This window comes from Lichenostomus cassidix, chromosome 1 (genome assembly GCF_008360975.1).
Source record: "Lichenostomus cassidix isolate B80296 chromosome 1, HeHo_3.0, whole genome shotgun sequence".
Classification (NCBI taxonomy): domain Eukaryota; kingdom Metazoa; phylum Chordata; class Aves; order Passeriformes; family Meliphagidae; genus Lichenostomus; species Lichenostomus cassidix.
In genome coordinates, this window is record NC_139479.1 from 37064259 (window position 1) to 37079081 (window position 14823).

Here is a 14823-nt window from a genome sequence, read left to right on the forward strand (position 1 = left end):
CTCAGCTTGCAAAAACAGGGTCTGAAAATAGTTCATCTGGAAAATAAAGTTTCAAAACCTATGGGTTTTGTTCAGTCATGAAGCTGCAGGCTTTGGGAAATTAAATACTTAGAAGTCATGTCACAGTGGCTGCACAGAACAGCCACTTTTTATGACCCAAGAGATCCTACCTACTTTGCTAAGCAGTAGTTGCAACTCTGATCAGTTGCTTACCTACTATGCTGAAGAACTTCACTAAATGCAGAGGCATCATTTCCATGACAAATGAAAAGCAAACAACAAAATAGAAAACAAATTTTATTGAATGAACAAAAAAGTCTAAAAGTCTCCCATTTTTGGTTAACAAAAGCAGCAACCTACAAAACCCCTGCATTCCACAACAATTCTTGTATGTCAAAAAATTAATCCTTGAGCAGGTATGAACATTTGTACACAGAACAGCACAACTTTTGAGATGTGTTTGGGCAAACAACTGGATAAATCAGGGAAAGAAAAAAAGAAAAAAAAAAAAGATTTCACCTGGGACACTTAAAAAAGCTTGAATTGTGTGCTGGCTGAGAGGTATATCATCGGGGCTGCCAGCAGTTTTCAGCACTTGCATCCCCTTCAAACAAAATGAAAAGAGCAGCAGGAAAAGGACAGAGATTTTAAGACTGAACAAGGAAAAGTACTGCCAACAGAACACAGTGTTCAGCTAGCTCATTTGGCTAATGGTAAATGCAGCTTTTTAATACTGAATTTCATAAGCTTGTGTTAAGTGAGTCCATGCTCTCAGGAGGCTCCAGGGTAAAAATTCAGCCACTTTACCCACAGAGTAAAAGCAATAGAGAAGTTCCATCCTCGAACAGGTGATTCCTCACAGTCAATAACAGGCAACCAGATAAGGGAACAGAAACTGAGACCTGCTTGACAAGATATGATTATCTGACTTACAGAAGTCTAATGGGAACTAAATGGAGAATGCACATTCTCCTTGTAAACCCAACATGGTTTTCTAGCCTATGTGATTTTTTTTCATTTGAACTGGATATGGGCATCCTCACTATAATGAAGTGTTACAAACAAAGGCAATGTTTACTTTTATCCTCACACCATTTGCAGAATAACCCTTTTTTATAAAGTCATACCATAATTTTTCATGCTTTAAACAATAAATATTTTCAATGAATTCTGTTTATTACATTGACCAATTTCAATCTGCTCTTTTGTTTTCACAGATCAGGACATACTACAATTATTTCAAAAGAAATTCTTGATTTTGCTATCATATTCACCTTTGATGGCAAAATTACAACAATCTGTGCTTATCTGTCACTTTATACATCAGATCTTGTCCATTACAACCGTATCAACATATTTATTTAATAATTATGAAGCTGTATTTTATACCATAATTTCTATTCTTATGTATTCTAGGACTAATAAATCCCTAATACGTTTTGATTAAAACTAACTTTAATATATCAACTCTATCATCTAAAGTTAATTTTAATCATTTCCATCATAATCATTATAACTCTGATATCCACTGTTCCTCCTCTCCCGAAGATTAGATTTCTTCCACACAGATTCTTGATGAAAGCTAGCACTGAAAGATCTACCCAATCGTCCATGTTGTTTCTTAGATATATTGTCTTCACTCTCAGATTTGGAAATTCCTTGTCCTTGTGTTTGCGATTGTTTATTCTGTCTAACATTTCCGAATGGAAAATTCCAAGGACCAAATCTTTGCCAGTTAAGTCTCTGAAAGGCAATGATGCAATGAAGATTTCCTCCAACCTAATTAAAGTAAAAAGGGTTCTTTGTTAAATGCACACCATGGATGCGTCTCTATCATACACAGATATTTGACATCAACATTCTGGAAAGTAACACAATACTTTCAAAAAGAAAACAAACAAAAAGTGCCACAACACACAAACCAGGAAAAAACCCAACAACAAAACAACACCAAACCATATACACAAATATACAACTTGCATCAATCAGTTATGTTTGTTTCCCAGATTCAATCACTGCTTTCTTTCTCATCTTCCTGATCATTATTTTAAGCTATCCATTTTATCTTTCATGGGCCAATATCACTTATCTTCTGCTAGTCTTGTTTCACCTTCTAGCTACCTTCTCAGAAATTATCTGCTCTGGTCCATTCTGATCTTGCTGACACCGTCTTCCATAATGTCTTCACATCTGAAATCATCTCTTCAGTCTATTATTTCTCACAGACTTTCAATCTGCAAATCACATATACATCCTCCACCCATGAGATACAGCCCTGTCTATAGGAAAGAAAGCCACATGCATTGACAGTAACTCCACACAAGGGAGACATGCATTCTTTCATGCCTGATTCTACTCGATTGTACTTTCTTTCCCACTTAAATGCAGTTAGAGGGTCATACCCTAAAGGGTCTGTAATTTGTCTACAAAACACTTCTCTACTTGCTGCAGCTATGTTTTCATTTAATAAAATTACATATTGTGATCAAATACATCCTGTATACACAGATATCCTGCTTCATCCTAGCATATACCAAGCTACTGATACCTTGTCCAGCAAGTAAATCTAAATGACTTTGGTATGCAAGAACCCATATTATACGTTTGTCTTCAGCAACATTTCATAACAGAACAAATTTCTTTAGTGAAGTTATCTTACACTGCTGAAGTATGAGTAAGTTTGCAAAAACCTACCATGAGTTTCCTCCCACCTTAGTGAGTTTACCTTACCTTCTTTGTTTTTCGATGTTGCAAACCCCTCTCTAGGTGACGAATATCTAGATATTCTGGATTTTGCGTGTTTAGGTCAGTGACAATATCTGTCCACCTACAGAATAAAATTATTACTACTCAGCTGACATTTATGAAACCTCAGCAGCGCAGAGACTCACATGCATATGCACACAAATACAGACCTGTAGCTTTAAATAGTTTTACCAGTGATTTAAAGATAAATGAATGTGTAAAGATATAAAAGCCTCAGTATTAGAGACATCAAGCTAGATGTAAAAGTGTCACTTCTAATCAAAGCATTCACAGTGATTATCCTTGCTCTTGGGAAACATCTTCCAAAATGAGTAAGAGCACTGTGAGTCATTAGTTACATTCCTTAAGCTTACTAATTCATCAATTTGGGGAAAAAAGAAGCAAAGTGTGGTTTAGGCAAGGAGACACATTAACCTTTTTTTTTATTTAAACCTCTCTTACCTTTTGGTATTATTTTGTTAAATTCCTTGCTTGTTTCTTTATCACACACTAAATGTGCTTTTACCCGACAGCTCTCATCATAACTCACTCCTCTGTTTTATTTAACTCTAAACTATAAATTCAATCACTCCCCATTCACCCAGTTTTTCAAAGATTCTTAGTTCCTTCCAGCCCAACTGAAACAAGTATTTTCATATTCCAGACCTCTTTAAACCTATATATCATCTTTTCATTTCTATCAACATCTAATTACCTGTTTCTCTTTAACACCACCCTCCAAGTTCTAAAAATGCATTTCTACCCCAACCTTTGCCCTCTTTCCTTAAGCACAGCATTTTCTACCAGCTCTCATTGGGAGTGCAGCAGAAGAAAGAATGTCTCCACAATCAAAACTAGCATTACAAAGGGTTTTATTACATATTCAGAAACCTTTTCTTATGCCATTTGTAGCTAATATACCAGAAGACAAAGTTCTCTAATTGGCATCTATAATATGCCATTTCTCAGCATAGCAACCACATGCGTAATGTGATTTTAATTTTGTTGCAGTTATACTCCAAAATATCCAGGTATTTGCAGCTATTGACATAGTCACATCACAAAAACAGTTATTAAATATAACTAATCCGTCATATTTCTACATAGCACACTCTAGCTCTTCTGGTCTGTATGTCTCCTTTAGACACCAACTTTGTATGAGTCAAACTCCATCAAAAATGTAGTGTTTTAATGCACAGATAAGCAAATAGCACAACACAGTACAGGCTGTAGCTGCACCTGAGCTAGGAGAACCTGGCACCAGCAGAATATCCTGCACAGCCCAGACACAGCTGAGGTGCCTTTTCTTCCTGACTAATGTGAGCTGTGTCACACTCAAGCAAGAGATAGGGACTTTGGCTTTCAGCAGGCCACATATGTCCTGACAGGTGATATAAAACTGCAGAGGCAGCCTTGAGGTAAAAACACAAAGCTTCTCACTAAAGCAGCATCTGTTTCTGTAATACTTATATATCCATTCAAAAAAACTAAAAAGTCACTTGGTGACTCTGAGTAGAGAAATACAAACTGCATTGAAAGAAAACATTGCTTTACATTCTTACCAACTACCATACCTTTTACAGTGTATTGTTGGATGCTTTCTGCTTGGCTCTCCAATTAAAATCCAATATTCTACTTCTTGCTGCAAGACACGACCTCTGTTTAATAGAAGACACAATCCTAGTAAGATTTATTGTGTATACTAAAAAGAGATGTTAACATTCTGTTGGTCTTTTTAGATTTTCTCATTTTTCCTCAGCCAAACTAAAAACTAGCTCCTGTGCTATACATTTTGTTTCACATGGCCTGAAAGCAAACCTTGGGGACACTACTGCACTTTATTTGGGAAGAAGACAGATTTTCACTAAAAGCAGTTTTACTTGGATGAAAGACAGTCTGGTATGCAATGTAAATATAAATATATAGGTAACAGCAAAAATAAGAGCTGTGGAAAGCCACACGAATGTGGTACAAACATCTTCCTCCCTATCTGTCATATCCAACAGTCATGAAGGAGTCCTTTCCGCTATTTTTAAACTACATCTCAGCTGACAGTTGTTACTAAGAGCTGTAGGATAACCTGTAAGAACAAAATTGGCAACTTCAAAAGCTTCCTTCTAAGCATCCAATACCAGATATTAAAAACCCAAATCTTTGAACTGATACTAGTTTGCAATCAACTTCCAAGCAACTCAAAGCCTGCAGTAATCTTGTCAGGGAAAATTTGTGACAATTATCAGGACAGATTGACGAGATACACAGGACTACTCTCTGACTTCCTGAGTATAACTATCTCATGAAAAACTATACCCAGTGTTAACTGTGTCAACTCCTGACATTTTTTGGCTTAGGATATATGACAGCATATGGCATTAGTGCTTGGAACAAATGGTTTACTTACAAAAAATTCCCTGCAAAATAACAATGTATGCCATCAGTGCAAAGATGGGAAACCAAGACACAGGATAGATTAATTGACTTACCTAAAGTCACACTGGAAGTCTGTGGTTGAACTGGGAACTGAACCCAGGTCTCCCGAGTCCAAATCCAGCAACCTAAGATCATACAGGAAGTCTGTGGGTGACCTAAGAACTGTCTCTAAGCTCAGCCTAGTAACCTATCTACCCACTTCTTTTGGGATCTAAAATGTTTCTTAGCTTGATTTCTACAGAAGAACTGTCCTTTGTAACTAGAGTACAAAAACAGGTAAACAATAACTTGCTCCAGAATATATTGGTAGTGCTTCCGCAAACAAATTTTTTTTCCTCAGTAGGGTCAGAAAATACAGAGAAAACAGGATGCTCATCTGGTCTGACCTCCAGCCTAAAGTAAGGCTTTAAAAGCTCCTTGAGCTGATTACTTCATGTTACATTGTTAGAAGAGAACTGGTTTTAAGGAAAAGATCTAATATTGACTTTAAAATAACATCACTAGTGACTAAGAATCCATTTCAGCCATGGGTAAAGAATGGAAGTAATTAGTAATTAGTAAAATTTAGTAATCGCTCCTTTATAAACAATATAAATTTAAAGTAGTTGTAAGGCATGTTATGTTTCCCCACACTGGACCATGTTATTTCTCAGACTGCATTTTTGACCTAGTAATTTTTTTTTTTTTTTTAAACTTTGGTCTTCCAGTGCAGATTCTTACTAACTGATTGAGTAAGTAAGCAATTGACATTTTGGTAAGCTTAAGCAGACTGATGTGCTGGATTTCTATTTGGGGCATACTTTTTTACACTCTTCTCAGAAGCCTGGCAAATCAGTGAACTAAGTCTCAATAAAAAACTGTATTCTTTTGTTCATATATTAAAAGCTTTCATTAACCCTATCATAAGCCTCACACTGGGAAGAAATTAGATTCAGATGATTATGCTTCATCACCTCAAATCAATGACCATTTTGAATTCTAAAAGCAGAGCTAGCATTCTCCATTCCTTGATGTGACCCTACCTCTTCAACAGTCAGACTGCTTAGCAAGCAAATAGCACTCCAGAGACTCACCTTATAGTAGTGACCTATGCTTTTCACTGTTTAGCATTCCCCACTTTTGGTATCTGCTAATTTACTCAGGGATTGACTACTTATGCTCTGTGATAATACTAATAAATACTGACCAATGGTTGAACCTCAAGAAAGTCCAACAGAATCCTCTAATACATACTGTGTTTGTAACTACTTTGAGAGAGGAAAAACAGTTTAATATGATTCCGTGAAAGAGGTAAAACAAACTACTCTCTACAGGACAGCACATAGAGTAGTACACATAACACTCTACTACAGAGAGCAGCAAGGTACATGCCTTACAAAAGCCAACATGTATCATCTCAAGAATTAATATTTTCAAAGTTAAAATTTGCAGGTTTAATGCAAGACTTTCCCTAAACTCAGCATGAATATTAATGCTATTATCTTTTTTTAAAACTGGTATTTAGTAGAAAACTGTATCAACTATTGCATTATATTATCCTTGTAGTGTCACCCTGACAAATCTGAAATTAGTAACTGTAGTTTTATTCTAAAACAACTGGTATATTAAGCTTCTCCTGATCTTTTAGAAGTACTGCAGCATTTCAAGCATTGTTTAAAAAAGCCAAACCTACTGTCATAACCCAAAGACCTCTCCTAGCTTTCCACTGCCCAAACGCCCATCATCGCCTGCCTGGTAATAAACTATACAGGTATCTTTACTTTTCTATGCCTTACACTCCAGTAATTGGAGTTTATCATTATTAGTCAACACTAATGCAAAAAAAGTGTGTAACCACCATTCTGGGATACCTCCACAACCCTTGCTCTTGCCATATACAAACACTGGTTTCTAAGGGTAAATTTCATCACATCCATCTCATGAGGGATTAATAGCACTGTAGACTTATTGCTTCTAGTTTATAAAGGAAAATTGCAACATACATACACACACTTCGTTTTCCCTTCCAAATTCTCTAGGAACAGACTCTCCCCATAATTAGCTAACTTTTTATTGTTTAGCCTTACAAAACCTCCACCTGGCCTTATTTCAGCCCATATATTTTTATTTTTTTATTGTCCTTCAATAAAATAACTGCCCTCCCTCTATCTGGCTAGAAGGTCTTTAAACACAAATTTCTTAATACCACTTACAGTTTTCTCTTTTAAGTTCTCTCAATGTAGTCTGTTTAGTTATGTTTAAAGTCAGTCCTGTCAAACCCATGGTAGTGTTTTTGCTAGCTCAGACAAATGTCTGTTTGACACAAACTTAAATGTTATTTATGGAGAAAAATAGCATCAATTTGCAGTAAGTTTTTCTGCATGGTTCTTCCACTAAAATAAACATAACTACAGCATCTTACCTATAGGCTTTACTAGCTTTTACTGGGGTTGCTTCAAATCCAATTGGGCAAAAATAATGGTTTTGGCAATGGTAGATGTAGGCCATTGATTCATCTTTCAGTCCACGTGTTAGCTTTGCAAGGGCCCCTGCAGCTACAAAGAAAGATCAGGTTACAGGCCAGGATGTTTTGGATTCTGTGTAACATATTCAGCAGAAAAAAAAGACCTATTTGACAACAAAGTAGTTACAGTGTTTTTTAAATGAGAGGACATGACCTGACAGACATGCACAAAATACACTTTTGATTTCAAACTTATTATTACTTTCTTGTACCAGGCAGGAAATTAAATACTATCTGCTGCACAGTCTGTGCCAGTGAAATGCAATATAAAGGATGTTATGTGTTTAGATTATAATCAAATTTAAAAAGGAGTGAAAAGTATCTCTTAACCTAGGAAATACAAGCTGCAACAGAATGCAGTCCTGCTGTCCCAAGTCAAATGTGGCACACATTGATGATACTACTGAAACCACTGAAAACACTCAAAACATTTTGGTATCATGAACTTCTTGGAGCTTCCTAATTTCAGAACACATACAATGTTTTGTAATGTGACCACAATGCTCAGTTTCAGAAAAAGACTAGAAGAGGCATTGAAACATGACAATTTTCAAGTGGGATACCATGAAAAAAATTTAAATCCACTTTAATAACCTCCTTTAAAACTTTTCAGTGTGGTTTTGTGCTCTTAAAGAATCTTTCCTTTAAGAAGGTAACCACCCAGACTATACCAAAGGCGAGTAAATTGTGCATGGAAGTAAAATTTTTAAGTAGCAACACTTGAAAAGTAGACAAAGATGCTACTTGTGGATGAGAGCAAACAAATCTTCCCACACATCAATGCAAAACTGGCAATGCAGTGTTCTCCTGGATACCTTAAAATTCCAGTTCTGTGACAGCAGTATAGCACAGAATGTATTTTATAATAATAAAAGTACAAATGAAAATTTTAGCTAAATAAGAGAAAAAGCAAAAGCAGAAAAATCAGCCAACTTGGAGCTATTTCATACCTTATCTCAGACTGGAAGTACTACTTACAGACTTAGTCCTGTCAAATGCTACACACTGCAGGATTTTTCAATTTACACACCATAAGGTGAATGCTTTAGGATTAGCTACGTACCAGTTTCTCCAGCTGTCTTGTTCTTCCCATGAGGTTTATACAGAACATATGAGCATCCCTTGATATGGAAGTGATCATTTATTTGCCTAAACCATCTGAAACAATAAGCTCAAAGATTGTAGTAACTCAAAAGTTATTAAATGCAATCTTATTTCCTCTCACTTTTCCTATGCTTGACAGTTTAGGAAAGGAAAGTCTTGGTGTGCTACTAAGTACCTACCTCGCTAGTATTTAGATTGCAGATGACCATGGCACCCAATACAAACAAAACTTAACATATCCTAGATAGAGAAATAAATACACAGAGCCTTTTCCTTCATGTTGCTTTTTCAGACTTGACATAGATCCCTAATAACAAAAAGGTCTGGATGTGAAATGTTGTTTCTATTTTATTCAGTCCAGTCATCTCTAATGTTCAAATACTCAGCCTTTAAAAAGACAACCAGATTTTGAGGTGCCAAATTTCAACCATGGTTTGTAAGCTACATAAATGAAATCTAAGACACCAGAAGAGACCCTTCAAATGAGACTTTCTGCATATCTTGTTGAGTTTATCTCACCTAAACTTCACAAAGCCCAAGCATTACAGGATCCCCATACTGCAGCTCCTCACCACAGCAGTAAGTGAAGACAGGCCTTTCCACAGTAAAAAGTTCAAATTCACATGTCTGAATACTTCAGCCATAAAGCTATGTTGGGCAATGGGGCTGGCTCCCAGCCCTCCTGTTTCCCATTTGCTAGTATTTTAAAGTTATTTGACCAGGCAGAAAATTAATTAATTAATTGATTTTTTTTAAAAGGGTAGCTTCTCTGCAGTACACAGGACACTCACATGGCAAATAAAAGAAGAATAAGAAGTTTAACTTTTGTCTGTATAGACTGTTGACATAAATAGACAGAACATTGTATCAGTTTGGTCTATACGAGTTACTATATCCTGACATACTCCTGAAGATATACAAATCCCGGATCTAAGTTTCCTAAAGCAGGTAAGGAAATCTTCACTACACTTTTCAATGGTCTAGCCAGTATACTGGATGGAGAATAGACTGCTGCCACATTTTCAATCCAGCACCACCTTGATGAGCCAAACACTGTATATTGCCCCACTCCAAAAAAATTAACTAAATCAAATGCAACTCATGAAGCAAGCAAGAACTCTGCAACATTTTTTAATCTCACCAAAGGTGACACATCAAAGCCCTGCCAAAATGTTCAACACTCAAGTACAATATGCTTCTTGTCTCTGTTTAATCTTAAAATATCTTACTAATTTAATAACAAAAAAAAAAGTACTAAGATTTTAGGTCCAACTTATAAACATCAGGAAACAGCAGAGTCGAAGCGATAAATAATTTCAAAGTGTTCTGTGATTCCAGGCCCATATTTTTGTTCCTGAACAGCTCCATTGCAGTAAAGGTGAAGCACTATCTCATTTTCAATACTTGAATTATATCTTACATAAAGCTTATAGTATATCAATCACCTTTTCAGGCTGTTTCAGTGATACTAGCAAACATTTAACATGCATTTGGAAAAACAGGAAAATGAGCATAAAGAAAAACTCTCCTAACCAGTAGACTAGATTCATTAGAGTATTATACAACCATCACACAAACTGAACCAAACATCAAATAGAGTTTCACATTGACCTGGCCTGTGTAACAACATTGCACCATATAAAGTGGCCAATGCAAACAACTCTTTGAAAAGTTTCTGTGAAAAGTTTTATTGTCAGAGTATCCAGATATGCTTCATTATTCTACAACTTCAGAGGACTAAAATGTCAGCCATTTTTTAAAATAAATAAACTACTACTGTATTTTTTAAGTTTCTGTCTCAGCTTTACATTATCTTTGCATACATTAACAATTTAGCTGCATCAAAAGAACCAAACATACCTCATTAGAGTTGTATTTCCAGTGAAGGGACCAAACCTAATCTCTTCAAATGGGGGCTGAAAGCCCAGTATATGCAAAGCTTCTTCTTGAGTGATGGGTGGTAAACTGAAAAAGAAAAAATATTTAAAAGTGTTGCTTAATAAAGTAATGAGCAATGTATTTTTGACACTCTACAGGCAAAACAGTCTATGTATGCAACTCACCTTCCAGCTCCCAGCGTACTATATAAGAAATTCCAGCAAGACACTAAGGATGAAATTCCACAGGAAGTCTTGTATTGAGGCCGGCTAACACAATACCTTAAACAAAATAATCCCCAAACACATTAGTAAGCATTCTTGATTTAGTTACAGGACAAACCTGAACTAGCTGTCTATGTGTCATGTCACATGAAGTGCTGCATTATATTAAATGTTTTTATGTCACCTGTATTAAATAAATGCAAACAGAAAAATCAAAACAACTGTATCCTTAAAAAAAATTAAGAAGTACGTTAACCAATGTCTTTGTCAGATGCTACTACCTTATTTCATATAAATCAGTCAAATTTCTAACAGCCCCATGGGAGTTCCATACAAATGATCCTGTAGGAAAATATGATTCTCCACTAATACAACATATGGTTTTATCCAGTCTCTTAACACGTGAACTTGTAGCAAACTGCCAATTTACTAATGAATGTCATTCTGGGTCACAGATTCCCTAGGTAAACTCTAACTTTCTGATGTCACAGACACAGAGTAAGAACCAGACAGATCGATTAAACTAAGTGAATTTAGTGAACTATATTAATATGATAATGGTTGTATACAACTGATGTATTCTAATCAAATATTTCCCAATAAAAAGTAAAATCAGGAGTAAAACATACCACTGGTACATTTAAGGTTACTTTTTGCCTGACCATGCTACTGAACTTGTTATTTTGTTTTGCAATGAATCCCCATGTAAGTTTTCCCCTTTACTGAAAGAAAAATGAAGGTTTAGAAAGAAAAATATTTTAGGAATTTCAGTAGATTGTAGGGAAGCTCTAATTTCTCTTCCTGTAGAATGCATGAGACAGTGTGTGTATACTTAACATATCCCCATTTATACCAAAAAATCTTATGAAGGCACTATTAAGAAGTTTGAAATCAGGTAATTAGCAACAGTGTTCAAACTACATGGGATAATTTTAAATCCAAACCATAAATACTACCATCTCCGAAGATCCAACACTTTTCTCTCCTTCACATCTTCAAGAGCTGAACGCTGAGGACACTCCCTGTATTGTCTGCTTTTTTTGTCCACTGATTTTTTCTTTGTCCCTTGTTTCTTCATGTTGCCTGCAAAACAGATTTCAGAATCAAATGAATGCCTAGTTTACCATTCACAGCTTTCTTCTTAGATACTTTTAATAACAGCATACAGCTCAGATAGAAACACTGGTTGTATTGGTAAGTGCAAACTCGGACTAAACGTTAATTGAAAGGAGAAAGCTCAAATACATAATCTAAATTGTCAACAGTTTGTAAAGCTGCCATTAGCTCTGTAAACAACATGGTCTTTAGATCATGAACAGAATTAATGACGACCTACCCAAGTGTTTAAAGAGGTAAGTCAATCTGATTATTCTAATGCGTTAAATCACCCATCCCAGAAATAGACTCTCAGACCAACATGGACCTCCAATCACCTAACAAGAAGTACACAGGGAACATAATGAAATGCTTGTTTTTCACTGCCAGCCTAGCAACCAGCTACAGTTTCTGACGAAAACTTAGATGCAAATCCATTAATAATGATATACACCCAAGGTATTTTCCTTATTATAAGCCACTGTTGTACTAGAAAATGGAAGTTGGGCCACATGCTAGAGCAGAAATATTTCTGTCCCATTTTGAAGCCGTGCATCCAGATGCATAATACACTAGATCCTACTAAAACAAAAGAAAAAAATCACTCCAACAACACAGGGGGACGGGTGGGGGTGGGGGGGAAATACCAGAAACCATCCCAAATGGTACACAGTTAAGCAGAAGCCAGGCTCGTTTTGGAGCCACTTTCCCTGGCAGTTACAACTTGACTTTCATGCCTTCTGTCTCACTCTCTTTCTTCCTGACAAGCAGGTTCCTTAAAATGAAGTACAGGCTCTTCTATAGCACTTCCTCAAGGGACACAAGTGCTGGCCAGCCTGCTATGCAAACAAGCCATAAACATGAAGCCTTTCCTGTCGCATCAAAACTTCACTACCTCACCTGCTTTGTTCTTCAGATTTGAGTTCACACCATTGAACTCCGATTTGTCTATTTCCCATGCCAATGGAAGCTTTCCAAGATTGCCAGGCAGGCTTTCCAAGTTAGCATCTTCACTGTAGATTATCTCTGAAGCACCAGTTTGAACGCTGAGTAAGTTAGCTGTGTTATTTCCAACATTTAAGGCAGCACTGCCTGATAGGCAGGCACTAACTGAAGCACTTGGACTTTTACAAATAGATGTTACTCTGTTTAAAAAAGCATAGTCTGAGCAGATGGTATAAAATTTCTCTCTTGTGTGAGTCACAGGACATCCCCACGGATAATGCCCATCTCCCCTAGACACCAAGGATGCAGTGGAGGTGTCTGACATGCAGTACGGCTTCACGGCACCGTGAAGAGAAGCTTCTGGGGATTCTTTCCCAGGTCTGTTTTCAGTGTTTCCATTACTTCCAGAACCATTTTCTTTTTCATCTTCTGAAATAGTAGGCATTGAATGATACTAAAAGAATATTGCACAGCTAAAAATACTTTTTCTTTGTTTTAATTACAACAGTGTTTTCATCATTGCTTCCATTGCCTCTGCAAGGTATCAACGAGGTACCTGAAAAAAGATGGTAAGTTAGTACAGGTGTGTTATTCAACATAAAATATACACAATGCTTATCTTTGAATTCACAGCCAATAAAATCTGAAATAGTCTTCAAGATACCACAACACACATGGTGTCTTTCCCTAAGCATCTCTAGAACTCTACAATCAGCACTTTTTATCACTCGTGAGGTGCCAACAGCATACACCACAGTGATGTCATGATGAGGACATAATGAGCAATTACAGTTATAAACCAGCACACAAATAAAAAAATAAAATAAAATTAAAAGCTTTCTGTATTTACATCCTTGTTGTTGATGTCTTCTATGCCTTACAGTCACAATACACTGTCAATGTGTAGTATAGGATAATTTATACAAATTAATAAATCATAGAACAGCAATTTAAGGTCACTTAATTCTGCTGAATCCTACATACTTTTGTTGCAAGTGAAGTTCAAGAGTACAATTACAGTAACTATAACCTCTATCGATTGTAAATTGACAACAGTACCCTCAATCTATTCCAGTGCTTTCCTCCTACAGCTGTTAAAGGTTCCCTTTTATTTTTATGTGCCTCTTCAAGACGTGAGAAAGAAAAGCAGGTTTTGTTGATGGTAGCTAAGAATTACCAAAAACAGTTTTAGAAGGCTGGCTGACTCGTTTCAAACGATCATTTTTAAAGGGCAAGCTGACAGCGTGTGTGTTATCTGTCATCTCAGCAGCTTGCACGTCTACAGAGACGCGCCGCAGACGAGAACCTGGCGCGCAGGAGGCAGGAATTCCGCTCCACAGCCGCCTCCTACCACACCGGCGTCGGGTCGCCGCCCGCACCTGCAGCGCCGCGGGAGCGGCTGTGCCTCCCCACGGCCGGCCGGGCTCCGCTCGGCGGAGCGCAGGGACACAACCGAGCACCCGCCCCTCCCCCCGCGCTGCCGCCAGTCGCTTCCAGAGTGAGCAGCCGCGGCTTGGGGGAAGGGGCCCCCCGGGACCGTGGGCTCGCTCCCGTCCTGGGCGGCTGCGAGGGGCGGCCGCGGGGGAGGCGGGGGCGGGAGGGGTGGCGAGGGCGCGGGGCTGCCCCCGGCCCGTGTTACCTGCGCGGAGCGGGGCCCGCCGGCGTCGCCTCCCCTGCCGCGGCGGAGCGGGGACGCGGGCGCGCCGGAAGCAGACACAGCCGCGCGCTCACCTGCGCGCCCCCGCCGCCCCCCGCCTCCTCCGCCGCCGGTCCGCACCAACTCCCGCCGCCGCACGGGGAGGGGGGGAGCCGCGGGACTGCCCGGCGGCGGCGGCAGAGCTGCCGCTGCGGGCCCTCACGGTGCCTCGGAGGAACCGGCCGCGGGCGCCTCCGGTTGGG

At 38.1% G+C, this 14823-nt stretch overlaps 1 protein-coding gene across 6 annotated transcripts; it reads right to left on the reverse strand.

Annotated features, from left to right (window-relative positions):
* Positions 1-284: 284 nt before the first annotated feature.
* Positions 285-14820, reverse strand: BIVM (basic, immunoglobulin-like variable motif containing). Of its 6 annotated transcripts, XR_014851103.1 has the most exons (12): positions 14564-14673; positions 12880-13480; positions 11841-11967; positions 10846-10941; positions 10643-10747; positions 8742-8836; positions 7577-7709; positions 5229-5300; positions 4320-4403; positions 2731-2827; positions 2122-2279; positions 1641-1779 (listed from the first exon to the last, which is right to left on the reverse strand). XR_014851103.1 is itself a non-coding variant. In XM_085056831.1 (11 exons), the coding sequence occupies exons 2-11, from the start codon at positions 13367-13369 to the stop codon at positions 1489-1491; spliced, it is 1590 nt and encodes a 529-aa protein (XP_084912957.1). In that variant the 5' UTR covers positions 13370-13480; positions 14656-14820; the 3' UTR covers positions 285-1488. The 6 variants fall into 6 exon arrangements, 5 of the variants coding, with proteins under 5 accessions (XP_084912957.1, XP_084912932.1, XP_084912950.1 ...); XM_085056831.1 differs by lacking the exon at positions 2122-2279 and having other exon boundaries at positions 285-1779; positions 14656-14820; XM_085056806.1 differs by lacking the exon at positions 2122-2279 and having other exon boundaries at positions 285-1779.
* Positions 14821-14823: the final 3 nt, after the last annotated feature.